Source organism: Seriola lalandi, unplaced genomic scaffold (genome assembly GCF_002814215.2).
Source record: "Seriola lalandi dorsalis isolate HSWRI2012SDOR001 ecotype SW California unplaced genomic scaffold, Sedor1 jcf7180002054758, whole genome shotgun sequence".
Lineage (NCBI taxonomy): Eukaryota > Metazoa > Chordata > Actinopteri > Carangiformes > Carangidae > Seriola > Seriola lalandi.
Genome location: NW_019525311.1, coordinates 1,863,123 through 1,884,243, shown reverse-complemented (window position 1 = coordinate 1,884,243; position 21,121 = coordinate 1,863,123). Strand labels below are relative to the sequence as shown.

General features: G+C 40.4%; 1 protein-coding gene across 3 annotated transcripts in view; it reads right to left on the bottom strand.

The window, feature by feature from the left end:
- Positions 1-2,327: 2,327 nt before the first annotated feature.
- LOC111668750 (neuropilin-2-like) overlaps positions 2,328-21,121 on the bottom strand; it is a 96,456-nt gene continuing 77,662 nt past the window's right edge. Inside the window, exons 16-18 of one of the 3 annotated variants that reach the window (XM_023424863.2) lie at positions 20,311-20,343; positions 8,551-8,613; positions 2,328-6,764 (exon numbers count right to left, since the gene is read on the bottom strand). In XM_023424863.2, coding sequence (XP_023280631.1) covers positions 6,436-6,764; positions 8,551-8,613; positions 20,311-20,343 — 425 coding nt within the window. In that variant the 3' untranslated portion in view covers positions 2,328-6,435. Of the gene's footprint in view, positions 6,765-8,550; positions 8,614-9,338; positions 14,971-20,310; positions 20,344-21,121 lie in introns of those variants that run through there. The other 2 variants (XM_023424865.2, XM_023424864.2) reach the window with 2 other exon arrangements.

The following is a 21,121-nucleotide window of genomic DNA, read 5'->3' as shown; positions in this document are numbered from 1 at the left end:
GTCATACGGGACCAGATCTTGTCTGATCTCTGTCTGAGCTGAAGGGCAGAATATTTTATCTTTTACACCAAGGTAGAAATAATACAGATAACTGATGGTGCCTCACTCAACTCTTAGAGGTCGCCTAACAATAAAATTTAACCGTGGGTCGTAATAAGCTCTTTACACAAACGACTCATCGGGTCGTTCTTTATGGGAGGACAGTGTCCCTCAGGATGTTGTGTGGAGCATCCATGAGACCAAATGTTTAAGTACTTAATGCAAATTTTGAGTTTTTACTCATTAGATTTGGTTTATTGCAGTTGTTACTGGCTTGGTGACACCCATTATGCAAATTTAATATTTGTCGTCGACAGTATATTAGGAGTAATGGTTCATAATAGAGTGGCTCAGTGGGTAATGCTATTAGAGGTCCTGGGTTTTCGACCATTGGCCTCGTTGTTAGAGTTGCCTCTTGTTCATTGTGTACTGGGATAGGCTCTATCACCCCTTGTCTCAGCAGGGCAGGTAAGGAAATTGATGTATGTATGGATTCTTAACGAGCACACACACACACACACATCTACACGCACGCAAAAACAACCCAGCTGGCACAGCTTTGTGCAAAGGAAAATTTGTCCAACTGCTGCTGAGTATTACTGCCTTCCAATAAATACCAGACTTACCATATTTATAAGGGGCTGCCTGTTGGTTTATGTGGGAGCTGTGTGTGTGTATTATAAAAGACTGAGAGGCAGGAATGGAAAAAGCATAAGTGGAGGAGCTGAGAGAGGAGGAGTGATATAACAGCTGGGTAATGTTTGCAGGGCATCCACCGACAGAACCTCATCAAAAGTGATGAAAAAAGATGATTCTTTTAAGAACATTACTTACTAACAATATGTAGTCTAAATAGCAAATTGGACTAAAATTAGTTAGTATGAAAAGCTGTCTCATATTTTTTGGGAGAAAATATTTTAAAATGGTAACAATTATCTTTTTTTCTCTGTGTCTTTCATTTTATTATTGAACAAGGCTTGGAAATCAAATTAATGTCTAATACTTAATCTGTGTGTGTGTGTGTGTGTGTGTGTGTGTGTGTGAGAGATCAGTGATTTATGCTACTAAGCAGAGTTAAAATCTGTGTTAGTAGGTTACACTCTCAGCAAAGGCCAACCACAAGAGACCTGCCTGAAGTGTGTGTGTGTGTGTTACACTGCATTCACTTTGTGTGTGCAGAAATTTTGATGCTTGTGTTCTTGTATGCGCACACATCTATGTGTATAATTATGTGATGTTATGTCAAAGCAAGCGTGAGAACCGGGTCAGTCTCCTGAGGAGAGGAGTAACAGTGAGATGAAGAAGCAAAGAATAAATGAGGGCAGGAGTGATGAGAAAAGGAAGAAGAAAGAGGTGAAGAAATGCTGATGCAGAGAGATCACTGACTCTAAACTAATTAGAGGGGCTAAAACCAAACTTTAGCATTATAGTATACAGTTAAAGCCAATTAAGAAACAGTGTAAAGTGGAGCAGATGGCCAGAGATGTGGGGCAGCCACTTATTTAGGCCTTGGAAAGAAAGAAATATCACTAAATTCACTGAACTGGATTTGTTCTTACTATGGCTTGACATAGGCTACTGCCACACTCCTTACTTCTTCAGTGTGTTGGTTCATATACACACACACACACACACACACACACACACACACAGAAAGAGAGAATCACACAATATGTGTCATCTCTAGCAGTAAGCTAGTTATCTCAAAATGTCATAATTTGTGTTCCATCATTACCCTCACACATTTAAGATGAATTAGTTGAGTGGGCGACAAATTTCCTATTGTAATCTCCCCCAAGCCTGGGTGCTGTGGTGTGTGTGTGTGTGTGTGTGTGTGTGTTTTCATGGTACGAGTTAATTAGGAACAAGCTTTCACGGCTCGATTAAGTGAAGAGAATCTTTGATCCTTCATGCTCTGGCCTCTCATGGGCACAAACACCAGAACAACTCTGAGACACAGAGCGAGTGAGCCGGAGTGAACTGTGTGTGAGACACAAGGCGAGGGTGAAATGTGAAAATGAAGCAAAGGAGAGGCAAAATATAGGAAAGATGGAATGAGGGATGGAGCGGACAAAGGAAAGTTTTTCAGTCAAGCACATAACATTTGATTTTTAATTTAAAAAATGTGATCTTATCGTTTCTGTAAACAAAAAACTGTATTCAAAAATGTTTAAAACACAAATCTGGGTGAAAATCAGATGTTATACCACTAATCATCAATTTAAATCATTCCGTTCCATGAGCAACTCTTTCCTGTTTTCTGAATGAAATGAACACAAACAACCAAATCACTTGTTATTTAGCCTTTATTAAATAATAATAATAACATTAAAAAAGAAATTCTTCTGTACAAAGTCTACAAACAACAGTTTGAGTTATCTGGCCAGTGCCGTAGTTATGTCTTTATGTAGGGTGCATTTGTGTGTGTTTGCGTGTCTGTCAGTTGTGCATGTATGTGTGTGTATCCATCGAGACAGAAGAGGTAATACTATCTGGACTTCCAGAAGGAAAGAGTTTAAGTCAAGCAGGGGGGAGAAGGAGAGAGGGAGAGAGGGAGAGAAAGAGAGAGAGAGAGAAGTTAGGGTGGGTGTGTTCATGTGTGTGGTGCTTCTATATGTGCATGATTGTGTGTCTCACTGATCAGTGTGAGCATCATGTGCGTTTGCGAGGGAGAAAGAGCCGGACAAAGATAGCAGTGGGGAGAGAGAGAGAGAGTGAGCGAGAGAGATAGAGAGACACTATAAGAGAGCTCCAAGGCACTTGGAAAACAGTCCAATGACTCAAGGATGGACAGAAAACCCTCCATCTCTCTCTCCATTGTTCCCCTCCCTCCGTCTCTCCTTCTCTGACCATCTTTCAGCTCCTGCTCATAATCCCCTTATTTTCTTTTGTTTATTTCATCTCAGTCGGTCTCCTGGCTACATGCATGTGTGGTCTTGAAAGAGGAGAGATGAGAGAGAAAGACAAAAGGAAAGAACGGGGGCTCCAGGCAAAGATACAACAAGTGTGACATGTTTGACTCCTTTTTCCCGCCTCTGCTTCCTTTGCTCTTTCGATTTACCCCCCAAGAGAACAACAACTTGACCCGGGTAGTTCACAGACTCAGAAAACACAATGAAGGACGTTCTACGATGGAGCTTCCTCTGCTGTGGCTAAAAGCAAAGTATAAGAGACTTATACAAAGAAGACATCTGGTCCTCCGGTTGTTAAGATTTCTGTCAGGGTCACGTTGCCTCTTTGCTTGTCATTCCCTCCGTGTTGTGACTGTTTATCTCTCTCATCTTCTACCTGTCTCGTTTTATGTTTCACTTTGTCTCATTGGCTGTCTGTGTGTCTGTCTGTTCACCCCATCTGTCAGCTCTATGTCTCATTGGATATGTTTACATGCACAGAGTCACACTTCGTTGTTTAGATGAACCTTTTGATTCGACCCTGTCGTAGACTTTGACTGACTATGCCGACAAGTTAAATGTTCCTGACCGCAGTTTAAACAGTCGACGAGCCAAAAACATCTTTAACTGTGTGTGACATTTCACTTCAAATACAAGCATAAGGAATGTAGTAATTACTGCTTGTTATCATGTTTTATGTTGCCATAAAATTGGACCCATGATGCAAAGCTCTCCTATGAATTCTGCTCATGTAAAGCTAATTAGCAACTGTCATGTATGTTTACTAGCAACATCTACTTCTAATGAAGGAAGTAGTGTGGCTTAAATACTAAATACTGTGCAGGTGTGGAGGTCAGGATGGATGGCCGGTTGTACAGAGAAGTTTGACCTTCACAAATAGCTTTTAGTTGTCTAAACATAACCATTATATTATGCTTTCGTTGACAATCTGTACATAGCAGGGAAAACATAAGAAAAATGTTCCAGATATGTTTAACATGACAATTCTGCAAATATGTTGATTTTAAAAAACAGCACGTGAAAAGGCATTAAAGGTACCCTGTTGAGTTTTCTTGTACATTACTCATTAAACATTGGTAAAGCATCGGATTGGTTACATTCATGGTTGCTAACTTGCATAATCTTAATTATATATATATATATATACATATATATATATATATATATATATATATATATATAATATATATATAATTCATATAATATAATCTTTAATTCTTAATATTTTACTCCCCTATGTAGCTTAGTACAGCACACTGAATCTTGCTGTCCATGTACAAGGACACCGACTGTCAGTCAGAGGAACAGTGTGAAACCATGTTGCTGCATGCTTGTGCAGGAGATACAAACAAAATGGGGACCCACTCTTAAAAACATCGCTCCACAGCGCCACTAGTGGTCAACAACTCTGCAGGGTACCTTTAAGTTTCCACCAGAATGTTTTTAACTGAAACTAAATCTTCTTGGGAGAAACACATTTTTGGCAAATTTTCTTTTTTGTTGTTGCAGTGACTTCATCAGGCAGATTAATGAACTAAAACACTGGTTTTAGTTGTAATGTTCAGACATCAACAGGTTACTTCAACTGATAATGAGACTTTTCCTGGATGTAAACATATCCACCCCGCCCCCCTTCTTTCTGTCTGTCTGTCAATCTTTCTGTGTGTGTGTGTATGTGTGTGTGCGTGTGTGTGCGGTTGTGTGTGTCTCCTTCTGTTCATCAGTCTCTCCAGCAGCACTGGCCCTCCTCGATGGCTGTCCTCCGATACAGCGTATACTGTAGTTAGCTTAAGGCTCGATTGTGTGTCCAAGAAAGTCGACAGTACGATTTCCATTCTCCTCTTAGAGTCATTCTTTCTCCTTCCATTTCTGAGCGTCCTTCGTTCAAGGGCTGACATTAAGAGTGGTGGATAAAAGGCAGGATGATTAATTACTCTTAGTCCGTTCTCCACCCAGCATCTTTTAACACTTGTTCAGACCCCCCTGTGCACATACACAGCTCTTTGGCAATCCATAGGTTGCAATAAAACAATCACTGACATTTTGTTCACACAGTGTCTGTCCTTCATTTTGGGCATCATACAGTCTGAAAAGCAAAAAAATATAGATATATACCAAAGACAAACTCTAGAATACTGAATCTAAAGCACGACTCCATAACAGCATGTTAGATTTAGATAAACCTCTGATTTTCTGTCTTCCATCTCACTTTACCTTTCTTCTACTCTTAAAGACTGATAATCTGTAATGGAAAATGTGCCAAAATAGAAAAGGACTGAAGTAACAGTTAAGACCATAGAGTCCAACACAACGCTAAAGAAAGTCTAAAAATGGCATAAGAGCTCTACAGGGCGGCTACGAACTAAAGCTGGCTTTTCTTTACCTTTTTTTTTTTTTTCCAAACAGACACAAGTCTAAAACAGAACAAAAACAGTCACCATTACTCTTCTATGCCACTGGTTTCAAAAAGCGCAGACCAAGGGCAGACAAGGGAGTGAGCGAGCGCCGTATGTCAGGCTAATGGACGTTTGAAACTCACAGAACTCATATCTAAAACTTTCAGAAACAAACAAAAAAAGAAAATGTCCTTTTTCATCCTCTTTTCCTTCTTCGCCTTTAGAAATCTAGATTCATTTGAGTTGTGTGGTTTGATATTCTTTTTTATACTTCTTTAGGAGGGGTGGGGGGGTGGAGGGGGGGGCGGGGTTAGGCATTCACTTGATATGTGTTGATTTCAGTCAAAAGTACCCACATTAAATGGTCCACTGGTGCTGAAGTCTTCACGAACAGTCAGAAGCTGGGACTTTTTGATTTCTGCATGCCGTCTCTATTGGCCACATTCAAATTCAAGCTCTTCAGGACAAATCTGACATTGCCCTTCTGCAAAGTACCAGCCACGGGTAAATGTTAATGAAATTCCTGTCGTTGTTAAGAATCCCATCACCAATATTATCACCCTAGACTATGCTGTCATTTGTGGTCCAAATGTCCAGATTGTCATGGGTGCTCTAGTCCGTCCAATTCAGCTTCATTCCAGTGGCTGGTGGGTTATATTCTATGGTAGATCTGTCATTCATATTCATTTATTCATTCCTTCATTCATTCACAGGCTTTTTAGATTTGAGCAGGCTCTCTCCTGCAGGCGGAGGAGATATGGTACTGTAGGTAGGGGAGACTGGGGTCGGATGTTCCCCCAGTTTAGGCCTCATAGCATGTAGGGGAGATCCAGATCACAAGTTCCCCCTCGGCTCGCAAATAAGTGGGGGGAAACTCTGGGTTGAATGTTACCCCTTTAGACATCAGAGCAAGGAAGTAGCAGGATATTGGTTAGGGGACACTGGGGATTGAAATAACAGATAGTGCTTCTTTTTCATGTTTTTTTTGTCCAAACAGAACAGAATTACTTTTGCAGGGGATCATGGGACACATCTTTCCCCATTGCTCTCCAGAGTTCTCCTCCTCCTCCTCCTCCTCCTCCGTCTCTTCATGCCTCTGAGCAGCACCTCTGCTGGTTTATCTTTACTTTATGCTTGATCCCGTCGTACAGCTCAAAGTTGTAGTTCTCCAGCGTCGTGGAGGAGCGCGAGGAGAGCCCGCTGTAGGAGCACGTGCAGTAGAGGAGCAGTCCTGCGCAAACTGCACCCAGCAGGACGCCCAGAGAGCTCATCACAATGATGGTGAGGAGGATGGGATCCAGTGTGTACAGCCAGGCATTGTCCTTGTCTTTCTCTGACACCAGGGTGACAGAGGGAGGGTCCATATCAGAGGAGGACGGGGTGGAGAAGGACGAAGGCCACCCTGGGAAGATGTATTCTGGAGACAGAAGAGTAAACTTTAGAAAACACTTCTATAATTTATTAGAAATGTTAAAGTTAAATAACCACCACAGACCAGTAGTTCTGCATGTGTTGTGATGTTCAACTTAATGGGTTACAAAACTCAACAAGCTTCAAGTGACTGCTAATTGAGAGATGAATGTAGACCAATAATAATAACAACAGGAAGATCACATCAAAAGATTTTGATGGAAAACTTTAATTGGTGCTGGTATATTAAAAAAACAAAACAAAACGGTATATTCCTTAAAATTGAGACTACGTAACATTTACTAAGCAGTTCTTCCGTGGCCACAAGGGACAATTACAATATAATGGCAAATATTGACATGTAGTGTAATGGTTAATATAAGTAGAGATGTTTCATAAAGTGAGTGAACTGACTGAGGTGCCATTTATGCAGCAATATCTATCTATAGTTATCTTACATTAGCTATTAGTCACACCAGTGCAAGTCAGGCTGGTGCAGCAAAACGCTGTGGTGCGCTGAAGTGAGCAAGTGTGTGTTTTATTGCTTATATACTTAACATTTTATATGTAAGAAGATGAATGTGGTCTTGCTTCCTTTGAAAAGTCACAGTCTCACTTTAAAGAAATTGATTTAACTGTATTTGAGGCAAATGTCCAACATGGCTCATATTCAAGAACAGCTAATTCTACTACACACGACCCCAGTTGTTACTGACTTCAAAAAATTTGGAAGCATAATGCAATTAATTACACTAAAGGTGCTCTCCGGTGTGTCTGGTGTGTGTTGTGAGTGCTGAAGTGTGCACATCTACTTAGTAGAAGCAGTCATGCTAATCCACTTAATGAATGTATACACATGAACAAGCCAATCCACAATTAAGTACTGCTTTTAGAGTGCTTTATGGAAGAACACACTGAAACGCACGCACGCACGCACGAACACACACACACACACACATAAAGACAAAGACACAAAGAAACACAGACAGGAAAGCAGTAAACAGACAGTAAATAGTCTTGTTTAGTGAGGTAAAGGCTGAGTACTCTTCTTGTATCTGTCAAGAGGCTGGTAGAAACACGGGATAGTAACACATGCATGTGGGCGCAGACACACACACACACGGTTACACACATACAGATACACACATGCCCAGGAAGTAAACCGTGATTGTTACAGACAGATGTTTTTCTAGGTGCCCAGGAGGAAGCTGTCTGTCTCAATTTGTCTGCCATGGAACATGAAAGAGGAGGAGAGGAAATGCACACCAACATGCCCACATGCACACACAGACACACACTTTTGAATCCTCTCTTGCACTCTTCCCTTCTCTATGCACACTCACACACTCACACACACACACACACACACACACACACACACACACACACACACACACACACACAGACACAGACACAGACACAGACAGACACAGACACAGACACACACACCAGAGATTGTCACTGTTGCCACAGGCTTTTTCCAGTGGAATCACAAGTAAAATGAAGAGCCATAGGCATGCCTCAGCTTAAAGAGCAATTTCACTATTCTTTGGGTGAGACTTGTAAAACAGCCAGTATAGCCTTAGGCTGAGAGGAAGAGAAGAGAAGAGAAGAGAAGAGAAGAGAAGAGAAGAGAAGAGAAGAGAAGAGAAGAGAAGAGAAGAGAAGAGAAGAGAAGAGAAGAGAAGAGAAGAGAAGAGAAGAGAAGAGAAGAGAAGAGAAGAGAAGAGAAGAGAAGAGAAGAGAAGAGAAGAGAAGAGAAGAGAAGAGAAGAGAAGAGAGCAGCAGCTCACCTCCATTGATTGGGTGCTTGTTATTGAAAACAGGATCTTTTCCGAAATCCATCGGCCTGGGGTCTGCAAAGAAGACAGACAGAATAACAGTATTAATCTCAACCATCCAGTCAAGCTGGAGCCACTCTAGAGTCCACATCATGTTGTGATAGCATCACTCCATCTCTTATGTTGTCAGCGCACAAGCTACATTTGTAGATGGAAATCAAACTGCACAAACGGCTCAAAGAATGACTGATCTTGTTTAAACTTTCTAAAGAGATCAGGCAGGAGATTTCTTATAACCCTTTTTGTTCTGTGCTCAGTCTGTCAAGGGAAAATAACTAAACATTTCACCTAGACTACCTGCATAAAGCCAGCAAGTTTCATTATGTGATAAGCATCAATGCTCTTTTTTTATTTGCTTAGAAATGAAAACAGAGTCAAGAGATTGAGAGAATGAGTTGAACGATAGAAAGCAGAGAGAGAGAGAGAGCGAGCACGGGAACCTGAACTGTGAAAAATGAAAACCACACACACACACACACACACACACACACACACACACACACACACACACACACAAAACGGTTTCATAGAAAAATATTACTTTTATTACCTTCACATTCCCCACAATATATTTTCTTTTTATTCTGAGACCGTGAAATTCAACAAGCTAAAATATCACTTAATATTTCTGAGGCAGGCCGCAGTGCAAGGCTTTGAAGGGTTTGGAGGCTCAATCCTGCTTCAATTCAGTTTTATTCAAGGAAATTGCTATTACAATCCCCAGAAAAAACAGAGCAATATCTGGGCAGCTGATAACCATTTATTGCAGGGGCAAAGGAACCAAAAACGCATTATGAAGTGAAACAGTAATAGATATTCAAAAGATAAGAGGTGGAAAACTAATTTAGTAGATATGAAAAAAAGATACAGAGCCTCATTTCCTCAGTTAGGTGAGGTCATTTTTCTATGAGACAATTTCTAACATGTGGCATCTCCATATTATACCATCTATAAACAGCCTTTACAAACTTCCAGTGCTCTTCAATCTGTAAATAATATACATTAATACTTTTAACTGACACCTGCTATCTGTGACAGAAATACAATTTACACATGGATTAAATATGAAGTAATTTACTTGAAATTAAAGAAGTGACTGAATCAATCTTTAATTGTTTGAAATTGACCCAAAATTGACCTCCAAAACCAATAAGAGAGTAAACAAAACAAAGTCACTCAATTTAAATTCAATTCAAATATTATTACAGCAACCAACAAACCCCACGTTAATTGAAGGGTATTTCATCCCAAGTGTTCGGTTGTTGAAATTTTCTTTGAATTGAAATCTAATTATTTGATTGCGAGTCCGACCCCTCTATTGGCTTTGTGTGTTTTTCTGTAGCTCAGTGTTTAATTTGCTTGAAGTGCAAGGTTGTGAAAATCCAGCGCGAGTCAAAAAGACAATCATTAAGTCGAGGTCTTTGCTTTACACGGGCAGAGAAAGTGCACAAGATTAAATAAAACAGTGATGTGGCTGAAGCCGGGGATGAATGGATGAGCAGTTTACCACTTCAAAGCTGGTGTTATTCAGTCTGAATGAGTCTAAACTAGTCGCAACTTTGAATTAGAGGTAACTCAAGTTCATCCCTTGCTGAGGCCACATTTCAGAATGATCCGTCTTTAACAGATTTACATCAAGAAAAATCTTTCTGATTAATAATAATAAAAAAACCTCAATTATTACAACAAGAACACAAAGAACAATAGAAATAACATCATCGATTCACTTGATAAAAATGACATCATCAAGGTAGATTTTTCAAAAAACTCAATATGAAGCTGCACTTTACCCCTAAGATCTGTGGTTTAACGTCACCAAAACAGAGGAGTTAAATACAGGCGATCAAAAAGACAAGACAGACGTCTCAAAGCATGCAAGCTTGGAGAACCATGTTTTTAAATCAAGTTGGCCTCACTCTGTCATCTTGTTCAATGTGAAGGTATTCTGAATAGGCAGTTAACCCTGAAACTAAAACACTACCTGTAAAGCTAAATGTGCTAAATATGGTTGATCCCAGTAGTCACACTGTGAATTATAATACTGTATGCAGGTCTGAAATGTGATCTTTTAGACTTATAACATGCACATGAAGGCATGTCATCAGTGCTCTCTTCTGTCTTCTGATTGTGTAAATGCACAGTCTCACAACGGACCCTAAATGCTCCTCTGTCACAGTCAACTGAAATCACCGCAGTCCTCAACAAAACATTAAATCACTAACAGAGAGATAGGAAAAAGAAGCGGGATAAAAATGAGGGATGTTCGGACACTGTTTGGACGGCTGTTGAACACTTTCTAATGATCCTGGCTTAAAGCCCTCAGGCTAGGATCCTGAGAAGAATTATCACGCGGATCTGAAAGGAGATTAAAACTCCCTGTGGCCCCATTTTATCTCCACTTTCCAATTAGTAAAGAGAAAAATAAAAAAAGGGGGATTTTTTTTTTTTATTCCGGCAAAGACATGGATGGCTCTTTGGCACCATATTCGGTTCCAGTGGGGGCCCAAGGACCTGTTAGAGTGCTTTCACTTGTAATATTTCTCAGAAGAAACAGAGGAGGCGGAGGAACGGGGGAAAAAAAACACAGAGATGGTCTGAGGGCTAGAAATGCTTACCGCAGGGTTTTATGAATGCAATCAGCTCCATTAACTAATTAGAAATATTAAAGGGCTTCAAAGTAGTCTATGATGGAGAAGGGAGCGGGAAGTGAGGGAAAGTTGATTTGAAAGTGCTGCATGAAAAGATGCCAGCACATTTTCCAAATCTTGCAAAAAGTTTGATAGAGGGAGAGAGAATGAAAGAGAAAAAGTGCACGGGTAGCACAACATAAATACAGTCGTATATCATTCTCCTATTTGAATCTCGGACCCACATTGATTGGGTTACAGCACAGGGCTGCTAGAATGAGTCATATAATGTGTAAATCACAAGCAAGTCGATTGAAATGGAAGCAGGGGTGGGGTGGGAGTGGGGGTGGGGGGGCAGAAAATGGATATGCAAGCACAAAAAAACTAAAGTGCTTGTTGACTAAAGCACAAAACAGAATTTTATGAGACACAATACATTGGAATAAGTCAATATGGTGAATATGGAAAATGAGTGAAACAGTGATTTAAATAGCTGAATCTGATAGCGCGGTGGATTCCTCGCTAAGACGGGTTTGTGTTTGTTAGATGGTGCATGTGAGTGTATGTGTGCAGAGCACATAATGTGTATCACATCTCACAGTCTATTCTGCCAAAAGACTCCTTTCATCTGCTGTTGTGTTTGAAACAACCTGCCCTCCTCCTTCAATTCTCTCCCTCCTTCAGTCCAAACCCCAACCTGCCTCCCTGTTAGCCTTCCTCTTGGAGTAAAGAAAAAAAAATCTATCTTTAGAAAGTATAGAGAGCATTTTTTTTTTTTTTACTTCTTTCATCTCACTCCATCTCTGGGCGCATTCTTTGGAGGGAAAGGGGGCTCACTTAATGGGCCCTTCTCCTCTGAGAGATTTTGCTCTATTCCATTTCTGCCTCTCATTTTCTCTCCTGTGTTTTTTACTAGGAGGATTTGCAATGAAGGGAAAGAGTAGAATAGGAACAAGCGGGTTTTGATAAAAAAAAAAAAAAAAAAAAAAGAAGAAAAATAAAATAAGGCTGGGGGATTTAGGCATGAACAAAATGATGTAGGGGGTAGAACACAACAGAGAAGTCCAGAAAACAAGTACCACAGGGATACGCCCAATTTCACAGGCGTGGATCTGAATAGAAGCTGATACTGGGCTTCTCCATCCAAAAGCACATTAATATTCCTTGTTTTTACATCGTCATCTTTACATATAACACGTTGATTTGCTTCAGTTTTGTTCCCCTTTCGGAATTAAACTGGATGCTTTCAGTGAGGGACAAAATGGCTTCAACTGGAGGATGTGACACAAAATGAAAGTGAAGAAACTTGTTAAGATCATCTCAGTGAACACAATCGACATAATTGTTGCCCTAATAACAATAGTAAGTATAAAAATAAACAAAGTATAACTATTATACATCAGAAACACATATAGGCCTACTGTAACATGTGATTACAAAGAAAAAAATGGCATTTAATTCACCACCAGTACATGGCCCAACTTATTTTTCTTTAAGATTCACAGTAAATGTAAGAAATCATCAACCTTCAATAAATGAATATTAAGAAGAAAAGTGCTAATGTTACTCTCAACATTGCAAAATAACGTGTAACACAACTTAATCAGAAGTGCATCATGTTACACTCGAGTAAATATTCACGCAAACTTACATCCTGTTCTCTTTCAACACGCAGTGATGCATGCCAAAATATAAATGTGACCGGGTGATTTAAAAAAAAAAAAATGTTATCTGACGGTCGCGCTGCACTGGAATCAGTCTGTACTTAACAGATCATGGTGAATGAAATGATCAGGAGAACTGAGCAGTGAGCTTGGATCAGCTCTTCTATGAAAAGCTCTGTATGTAAGATGCTCGTTGTCACAGCATGTTTGGTCTCACCTGTTCAATACAAGCAATACTGGTAATTTGGTAGCTAAATTCTTTTCAGGTTACCAGGCCAATTTGCTAAAAAAAAAAAAAAAAAAAAAAAAAAGTGTCGACATGTAATCCAGGATAACACACAAAATGCAGTGAAGTATGTCCATAAAATAAAGATATTAAGATTTTCTTTTCAATTGCACAGACAAGAAGGAAAGCATACCTGCACCTTCAGATACTTCAGATACTACTAATGAATGCAGGACATACTAAGATGTTTAGTTTGAACATTAACAGACACAGGCATTGGGTTATCCATGAGATCCAGGCAACAAACTCTATAGAGTCAATTCATACTCTTATTTGACACTGAGGCACGACCTCGTTCTGGAGGTGAAGAGGTAATAGTTTTAAAGCACATTTTTAAAGAAAAGGCATATCAGGATGTGATGAAAAATGCACTCAAGGTAACACATGGGACTTGTAAAGTCTTGAGGTGTCCGTGCATATGTGTGTGTGTGTGTGTGTGTGTGTGTGTTTGAGACTTTTAAGCCATTGCCTGTTTTGATGCAGTGTGTGTTTGTTTCTAGGTGTGCAGGATGCGATTTAAGTCGTCTCATCCTATCTTTCCCTTGTGTAAACCAGGCAGAGAACAGCACCGCCCTGATCCCTTGTTCATAGAGCAAAGGAGCAACAAACGCTGGAAGTGTAGCTGTCTATCAGTCATGGCTGGACGGAGAACGCTAATTCTCCTTTTACCTCTCCCCTTTTCTGCTCTTAATCTGTCTCTGTCACTCCCGGTCTCTCAAAGGCTAGTGAACAAATAAACTGCAGCTCCATTCAGTCCCAAAGAAATAGCCTCCTCTTTTCATGCAGCACACATTGTGTCTTCTCTCCCTCCCTGTACCTGTGTGTAAATCCCCTCACTGTCAGACAGGGTATTTGTCCAAGCTGCAGACCAGAGCAGGGCAGCCAGACTCATCCTGCTCTGACATTGTAGAAGAGGAAAATAAGCTGTTAAAATGTTGACATTATACACTGCAAGTACATGTTTTGTCCACAGTCAATTCGTCAGTCTACCTGTGTTTCTGTTGTTATTCCCTCTCATATTCAGATTGTAATGCAGCTGTCGAAGCCAGTATGCTCTAAAGAACAGCAAAAAAGTTGCACTATGTCCTTTTTCTCAGGCTCTCATCAGCCATCAGAATCAAAAGTTATTTTATCTGCTCTCCCCAGGGAGGGATATTTATAAAGTTCAGCGTCAGGACATCATTTTACTAGTTCCAGCCGATAAGGAAGTTTAGCAAAAGTGCATCCTGGTCAGTCAGTGAGATCAGTCATATGCAACAGGTACTAGTGTTGTAGTGTCTCCCCAGTGTAGATTCTCATCAGTGAAGAGTGTCGATTATGCTGAATACCTCTGTTGATCATTCATTTAAGGGAGTTTTCACAACCCTTGATCACTTTAATAAAATTGTATCATTCACATTGTCCATTGTGTTTCAACACTGGGAATCATGGCAGTCATCTTTCTCCAGTCTGATGGTGAGCATGGGTTCGAGACTTGGCCCGGTACCTGGGTACAGGTGGTTTTGGTTGGGGCTGTGGATCAGATTATAAGTGAGGTTTTGGTTCTGGTAGCAGTTTTGGTGAGCTTGCTGATTCGGATGTTGGCTGTTGTGGTACATCACTGAATGATGATGATGGCTACTGCTGGTCTTCTTGGTTGCCCAGTGGTACCGATGGCAGCACAGTATCACCACCACAGTTACAGTGACCAGCAGCAAGACGGCGCCGGCTCCCGCCAACACATAGTACCAGTAGGCAGGGACGGGCTGCGCCACCACTGTGTCTACTGTGGGCTCCATCCCAGACATGGCACCCCCTGGAGGGCAGGAGGACACATTTACTGGTTGGCTCAGTGGACGAGCGAGGCAGGCATGCAGACCGCGTCGGAGCTGTTGATTGTCTAACTGAACGATCGCCAAGCCCCTCCCCCAGCAATTTGATGGCAATTGTCAAATCATAACCGTAACTAGTCACGGCAGGTCTGTCAAGCTTTGGATTTCTCCACGTGCTAAAGTGTAATAAGCATTTGAAGAGTGTGGATGGTGTCGCCTATTGGTTTAGCATTTCCAAAACCAGGAATACAAAAACATTCAAGAAATGCATTACATTAGCATTTCTGGCTAACTAGCTTTGTTTCTACAGTAACAAGCAGTGCTACTTTAAAAGTTAAGGTGCACATAATTTAACTTAGCACCTGTATTTTCACAGTTTGCTTGAAACACCACAATGACACTCCTGCCTGATCTTACATTGTCCTACAACTCCACTATACTGCTATACAAGAACAATGCTATTTGTTATTTACATAGATCATCAATGCAGATGGACTTATTGCCTGGGACGTACAGCTTTAGCCTCAGAATTTAAGTACAACATAATGTATTACATTTTATATCATTATATTAAATATGAAACATTATATTTAAAACCCCTTTTACATGAATCTCATTTCGAAGCGAGTCAGCTGGAAACATTAAAGAGACAGTGGCTAATGTTAACTTAATCGAAAAATCTGCCAGCAAAAATTGGCAGCGAGCAAAACTGATGGTCATCAGGCATGAAATGAGAAGCCTGGTTTTGTTTACATCTCTCCAAAATCAGGGACCCATTGTTTAAAAAAATAACTGAGAATTTTGAGTGCTAAATCTGAAACAGTCACCATTGTAAATGCTGTGCGAGAATGGAAAAGCTTGACAGACCTAGCAACAGTAACTAAAGGGAGGTCAACAACTGGAGCAGTGAATTGAAATGATTGCCTTGCTGGTAGACATTGGCTTACATATACGATCAACAGCGGGCAAAAACAGCAGCTTCCAGATTTATCTCACTGTGCCAATATTCAAACAAACGTTATGTCACTTCCACTTTTCTACTCATAGTATTTCCGGTTGATGCAAACGTCACAAGCATTAGCTGCACATTGACACGCAGAGGCTCATGCCATGCATTCACATTCGATCAGAGAATGCAAAGCCTTGATTATGCAGTGACTGATTGCAACATTGGGTTGGGGAGTGTTAAGTGGTTGTAGTTCGTAGAACGCAGTTGTGTTTATCAGGGCAGGATCCCAATGAAGGGAGTCGAGTGGCAAGAAGAAGAGGAGGGGAGAGACGGAGAGAGAGAAATTACAGGGGCAGAGAAAGGATAAGAGAGAAGGCATTATTGGAAGAAAGAATGTAGTGAAATAGAGAGGGGTGGTAGAAAGTGAGAGGAGAGAGGGTGGGAGGGAGGAGAAGTGAGGGGAGAGAGCTAATCCTGCCATGATATCTTTAATCCTGCATTAAAGGGTTTGTCTGAAACTTCAATACTCTGTCAACTCACTGTGAAAGAAACCCGCTGAGAGAGAGGTTAAGGAGGAAGGAGAGACAGAGAAAAATAAAGGGAGAGAATGAAAGAAAGAATGCAAGCAAGAAAGAAAGGAAGAAAGAAAGAGGAAGTAGAGCCAGGGCGAGTAAGAACTAGACACAGACGAGAAAGAAGAGCGGAATAATGAAAGAAGGGGAAGGGGAAGTGGAAGGAGAGGTGCAGAGAGAGATACAGAACCTCAAGGAAACCAGAGAGCTTATGTTTTTTTGGTTTTTTTTTTTAAAGTTCAGATGTACTCTTTTAGGGTTTAAAATTAGCTTTGATTGTAAAGCTGCACTCTAAGTACAGAGAGCTTTCCAGCGGATTAAAACTTTCCAGGGCTGCAAATATTGCCCATTACTTTTCTTTTTTGGGGAGGAAAGGGAGGCAGAAAAAGGAATGTTTCTCAAGAACACCATTCCTAAAGTGAGCTAAAAAAGTGTGGCGTTCAAGTAAGCCATCGTGACCAGAGTTCAGAGGCAGGAACAAGTCATTGTTTTGCAATTCCCAAGTCAAGGCAGACAAGTCCCAAGTCCTAAACAAGTCATAAAGCACTTTCACAAAACATGAAGCCATTTTAACAACAGAGTAATAAAAGTTTACATTCACGCAAATCATGAATGCATTATAAAAAAGTAGTGTTGACATATATAGTAATCCAATAAAAATAGTATATAGCTCAATTAACCACCACAACATAGAACTGGGCAATATCAAATCTCGACTTTTTTTTCAGTGTTATGAATGATTCTCCATCTTAATTTATTTTTCTTTTCTCTCTACATGAATTCAAGACACAACATTATTCGAAATAATTTTACAGTTTATTTTATGTTAGTGACACTGGATTATTAGGCAGCTAAAGTTAGCTGCTTTTTAGTTGGGGGTTTTGGAATTGGGACGGGAGCTAGCATCAGAGTCGCTCCCATTCCACTGCAAGCTTTTGCCTCTTTCCTGTGCATGTGCATTCATGTTTGTGTGTGTGTGTGTGTGTGCCAGAAGAAATTAGTTTTTGGTTACCATGGATAACCCAGCAGTGTGGCACATTGGTTCATGTCATGTCAGTGAAGCTGCCTTTGTACTTTGTACCATTAACTAATGATCCCGTTATCAGACTGTGATTAAGGAGAAACATTAAAAAAAAAAAAAAAAAAAAAAAGTTTCTCCTAAACTGTCCTAAACTGTGAAATTTGTGGGTCGCTTCACTTTATCCCATTTAGCATATTTTTTCTAGAAGGTTTTTCTCCACTGGTCACTTGTCATTTATGCAGGAAAAGGTTATAAGTAGGATACGAGTAAGAGATCAGCTGAGACATCAATTTAAAATGCTGCTCCCTAATTAGTTACTAAAGGCATCTTCACTCCGTCAGCCAGTCCTCCTCCTCACACTTCCTTCTTTTTTAAAATTTAAAATCTCTTTCATTTCTCTTTTCATTAATTTAGAGTTTATGCCTTAATCGTTCAAAGCCCAGCCTCAGCCTCATTTTTAACCGCAGGACGTTTGCAGAAATCACAGTTAATGTTAGATTTTAAAATGAACCTGCTGTTCACAGAGTTACATCTTCACCCTCACTCATCAGTTATCTACATCAAGACACACAAAAATAAAACACAGCTTAGGATTCAGTCTTGAACAGAAACACCTTGGTTCTTAGCTCACTTTCCAACATCCCAAGGCAGCAATTTAATCCTTTGTTGCGGGGCTCGCTCCCATGAAAACACTGCATCTAAGAGCTGACACTGCTGCCGTGCTATGATACCTGACCAGCATCCAACAGTCCTAGAGACCAACCAGCACCGGGTCAAATACTTGAAATAAATCAGAGTATGAGTCAGGAGATTTCAGTTTTTGGAGTTCAGCTCTTGGCTTTTACTATTTTTGGGAACGAAATTTATGTGTTTATTAAACTGAACTGCAGTGAACAAAACCAAGTGCTGCTTGAATCTGACAATATTCATAGAACGCTTTTGATCCCTTGTCACACTAGTAACACAGACACACGCACGCACGTACGCACACACAGACAAATTTAGACACACCTTAATATGCTGTCTTACAACCTAACACCCGATTGCGTGGTTTGGTTGCTATGGACACAAACTGAATGAAAGTGCAGCAACCATAATCACGTAGCAGTTATTCTTGTGCTTTAAACCCCCAGGTTAAGAAATGTTTTTTCTATGCCTGCGCTTCAGTTACAACCTCCATTAAATGCATTATCCATTTTATTATTAAATATTAAATGACAATTAAAAGAACAAAACACAAATTGCAAATATACATAAACCATAAATATAGCAAATATATACTGCTCCTATATACCACTCAGAGTTGTCAAATGGAGTATATACTGTTTATATACTTTTAAATGAGCCCCAACTTTAAAGAAATTTAATGTCACAGTGAAGCCAAGTTTCCTGAAAAATAGCAGTATTTGTATTTTTTCTCTCTAAACAGAAGCAGTCTTGTGGCCAGAGTTTCAGGTCTCAACCCACACTTTGAAAACAGGAGATCCAGTAGCATAATCTGCCTAAGCCCCTTTTTCATCTGCTTTCAGACTGGCCTGTTTGAGGAAGAAGGAGAAAAAAAAATAAGGATAAAGAGAAAAAAGAAAAGGGAAGTTGGATGGAGATCAGCTCTGCATTTCATTCAGGTGGGATCAGCAACTTGAGAGGAGAGGAGAGGAGAGGAGAGGAAAAAGGAAGAATAACTGAAAACAAAGGAAAGGAGCAGAGTGGAAAAGACTAGTTAAGGTGAAAGTAAAGAGGCAGAGAAGAGCGAGGAGCAAAGTATAGAAAAGGCCAGGAGAAGGGAACAAGAAAAAGTAAAGAGACAGAAGACGAGAGGCTCCTTATATGGTGCTGAATACAGAGAGCGAGAGCTTACATGTTGACAACAAATCAGGATGGAGTAATGGATGAGGAGCGACTGTGCTGCTCTCTAAAATTAGAAAGCAGTGAGGGTTGGACGGGGGAAGCAAGCCCCGCTAACTTCTTTTATTTCACTGAGGCCCCCGAGAAAAAGAGCAGATGGAGACGGTTTCCCTTTGAGCAGTTCAACCCTGACCTGTCGGTTTCAACCTTCAATCCCATGTCACCCTATAAGTTGTTGACCATACGAACAAATGGAAATGAACACTGTTTCAGTAATTTGCGGGGGTCTCTGCACTCTACAGGCGCACTCATACACTGAGAATTAACAACTGGATACCCGTGAAAGATCACCATTAAACACCATCAAAGACCTGAACCATATCTGTCTGTGGAATGTGCAAATACTGTATACCCTGACGTTACTCCAGTGTTGCTGTTGTTGTAAATAATCTCATGTTTATGAAATGAGAAGTGTCACTCATCACTGTAAAACATATAAGATCAAACTACATAACCGAGAGTATCGGCCCAGCATGCAGGGAGTCATGCTGGTACAATGCAAAAGGATCCATTCCATCAAGTTGCAATGTAGTCACTGTGATTTTTTCCCACATATCAACATCTGTCGGTAACATACACATCCTAACAAAGTCCTGCACACTCTTCTCACATTCAGAAATCCATAGTTACGTGTATATATAAAAACCCATATTTAGATTTGTTTGGAAATGATGTAATGGCACAGGAGTAGAATTTTTCAGCCAAGATAAATGTAGTTCCCGTTTGGAATATTTTAGGATTGTATGGTAACGTGTTAGGCAGTAACAAGGTTACTCAGGGCCGGTGAAGTGCTGCGAGCTGAGCTGAGCTTAGCAACAAGCAGGAAGCACAGACGTTTGTCACAGGAAGTACAAATGGGACAGGAAGTAGAACTTACTGGTTATGCCAGGAGTTAAAGCAGGGAAAGGCTCTGCAAAAAAGAGAGAAGAAGAGCAATGTTACTGATGATGGTTAGTAACGGATATGGATGATAGATAGATAGCGGTGACGGACCAGCAGCTTGTCATATCAGTAGGATGGGGTAAGGGGCCGCTCTTATAAGAGCACTGACAGAACCACTATAATATAAATCTCATTAGTGTGATAAAAGTGTAGATGATTCAGTCTCAAAGAAGGAGTTTCAATTGGCCATAGACTGACCTGCACTAAACCAAAAGGATCAGATGTGCGCATGAGTAATGTGTAGGCCTTATCTATTTATTCAATTCCAGGGTAGCCATTTAATACAGAGCCAAATATATCATCTTTGGGGTTAGCTCAGTGTACTGTGGCATAATGTGATGACTGAATTGACATGATAGAACTGTATTTCTACTGATTCTTAACAGAAATACATGTCGTACTTTTGGCAGAGACACTTTTTGCCTCCTTAAGGAGTAACAGAGAGTAACAAGTGTCTTTAGCATAGGAGCCTAAAGGCACATAAATCTTCTTGGATGACATTTATTTTTACAAAATGGAGAAGAAATAAAGAGGGGAAAACAAAAGAGTAGGCTGACAGGCTTTGAAGATGTTCCCCAATGTCTCTCTCTCTGTTATTTCTCGCTCTTTCTCCCTCCCTCTTTTTGCTTTGTCATATTGTCTTACTCTCTTCCACATCATTGCTCTCTACCTTATTGTCTCTCTGGCGTCATACTTTTACTCTCTTCACCTTCGGTTAGACACAAGGTGTTAATAAAAGCAGACAT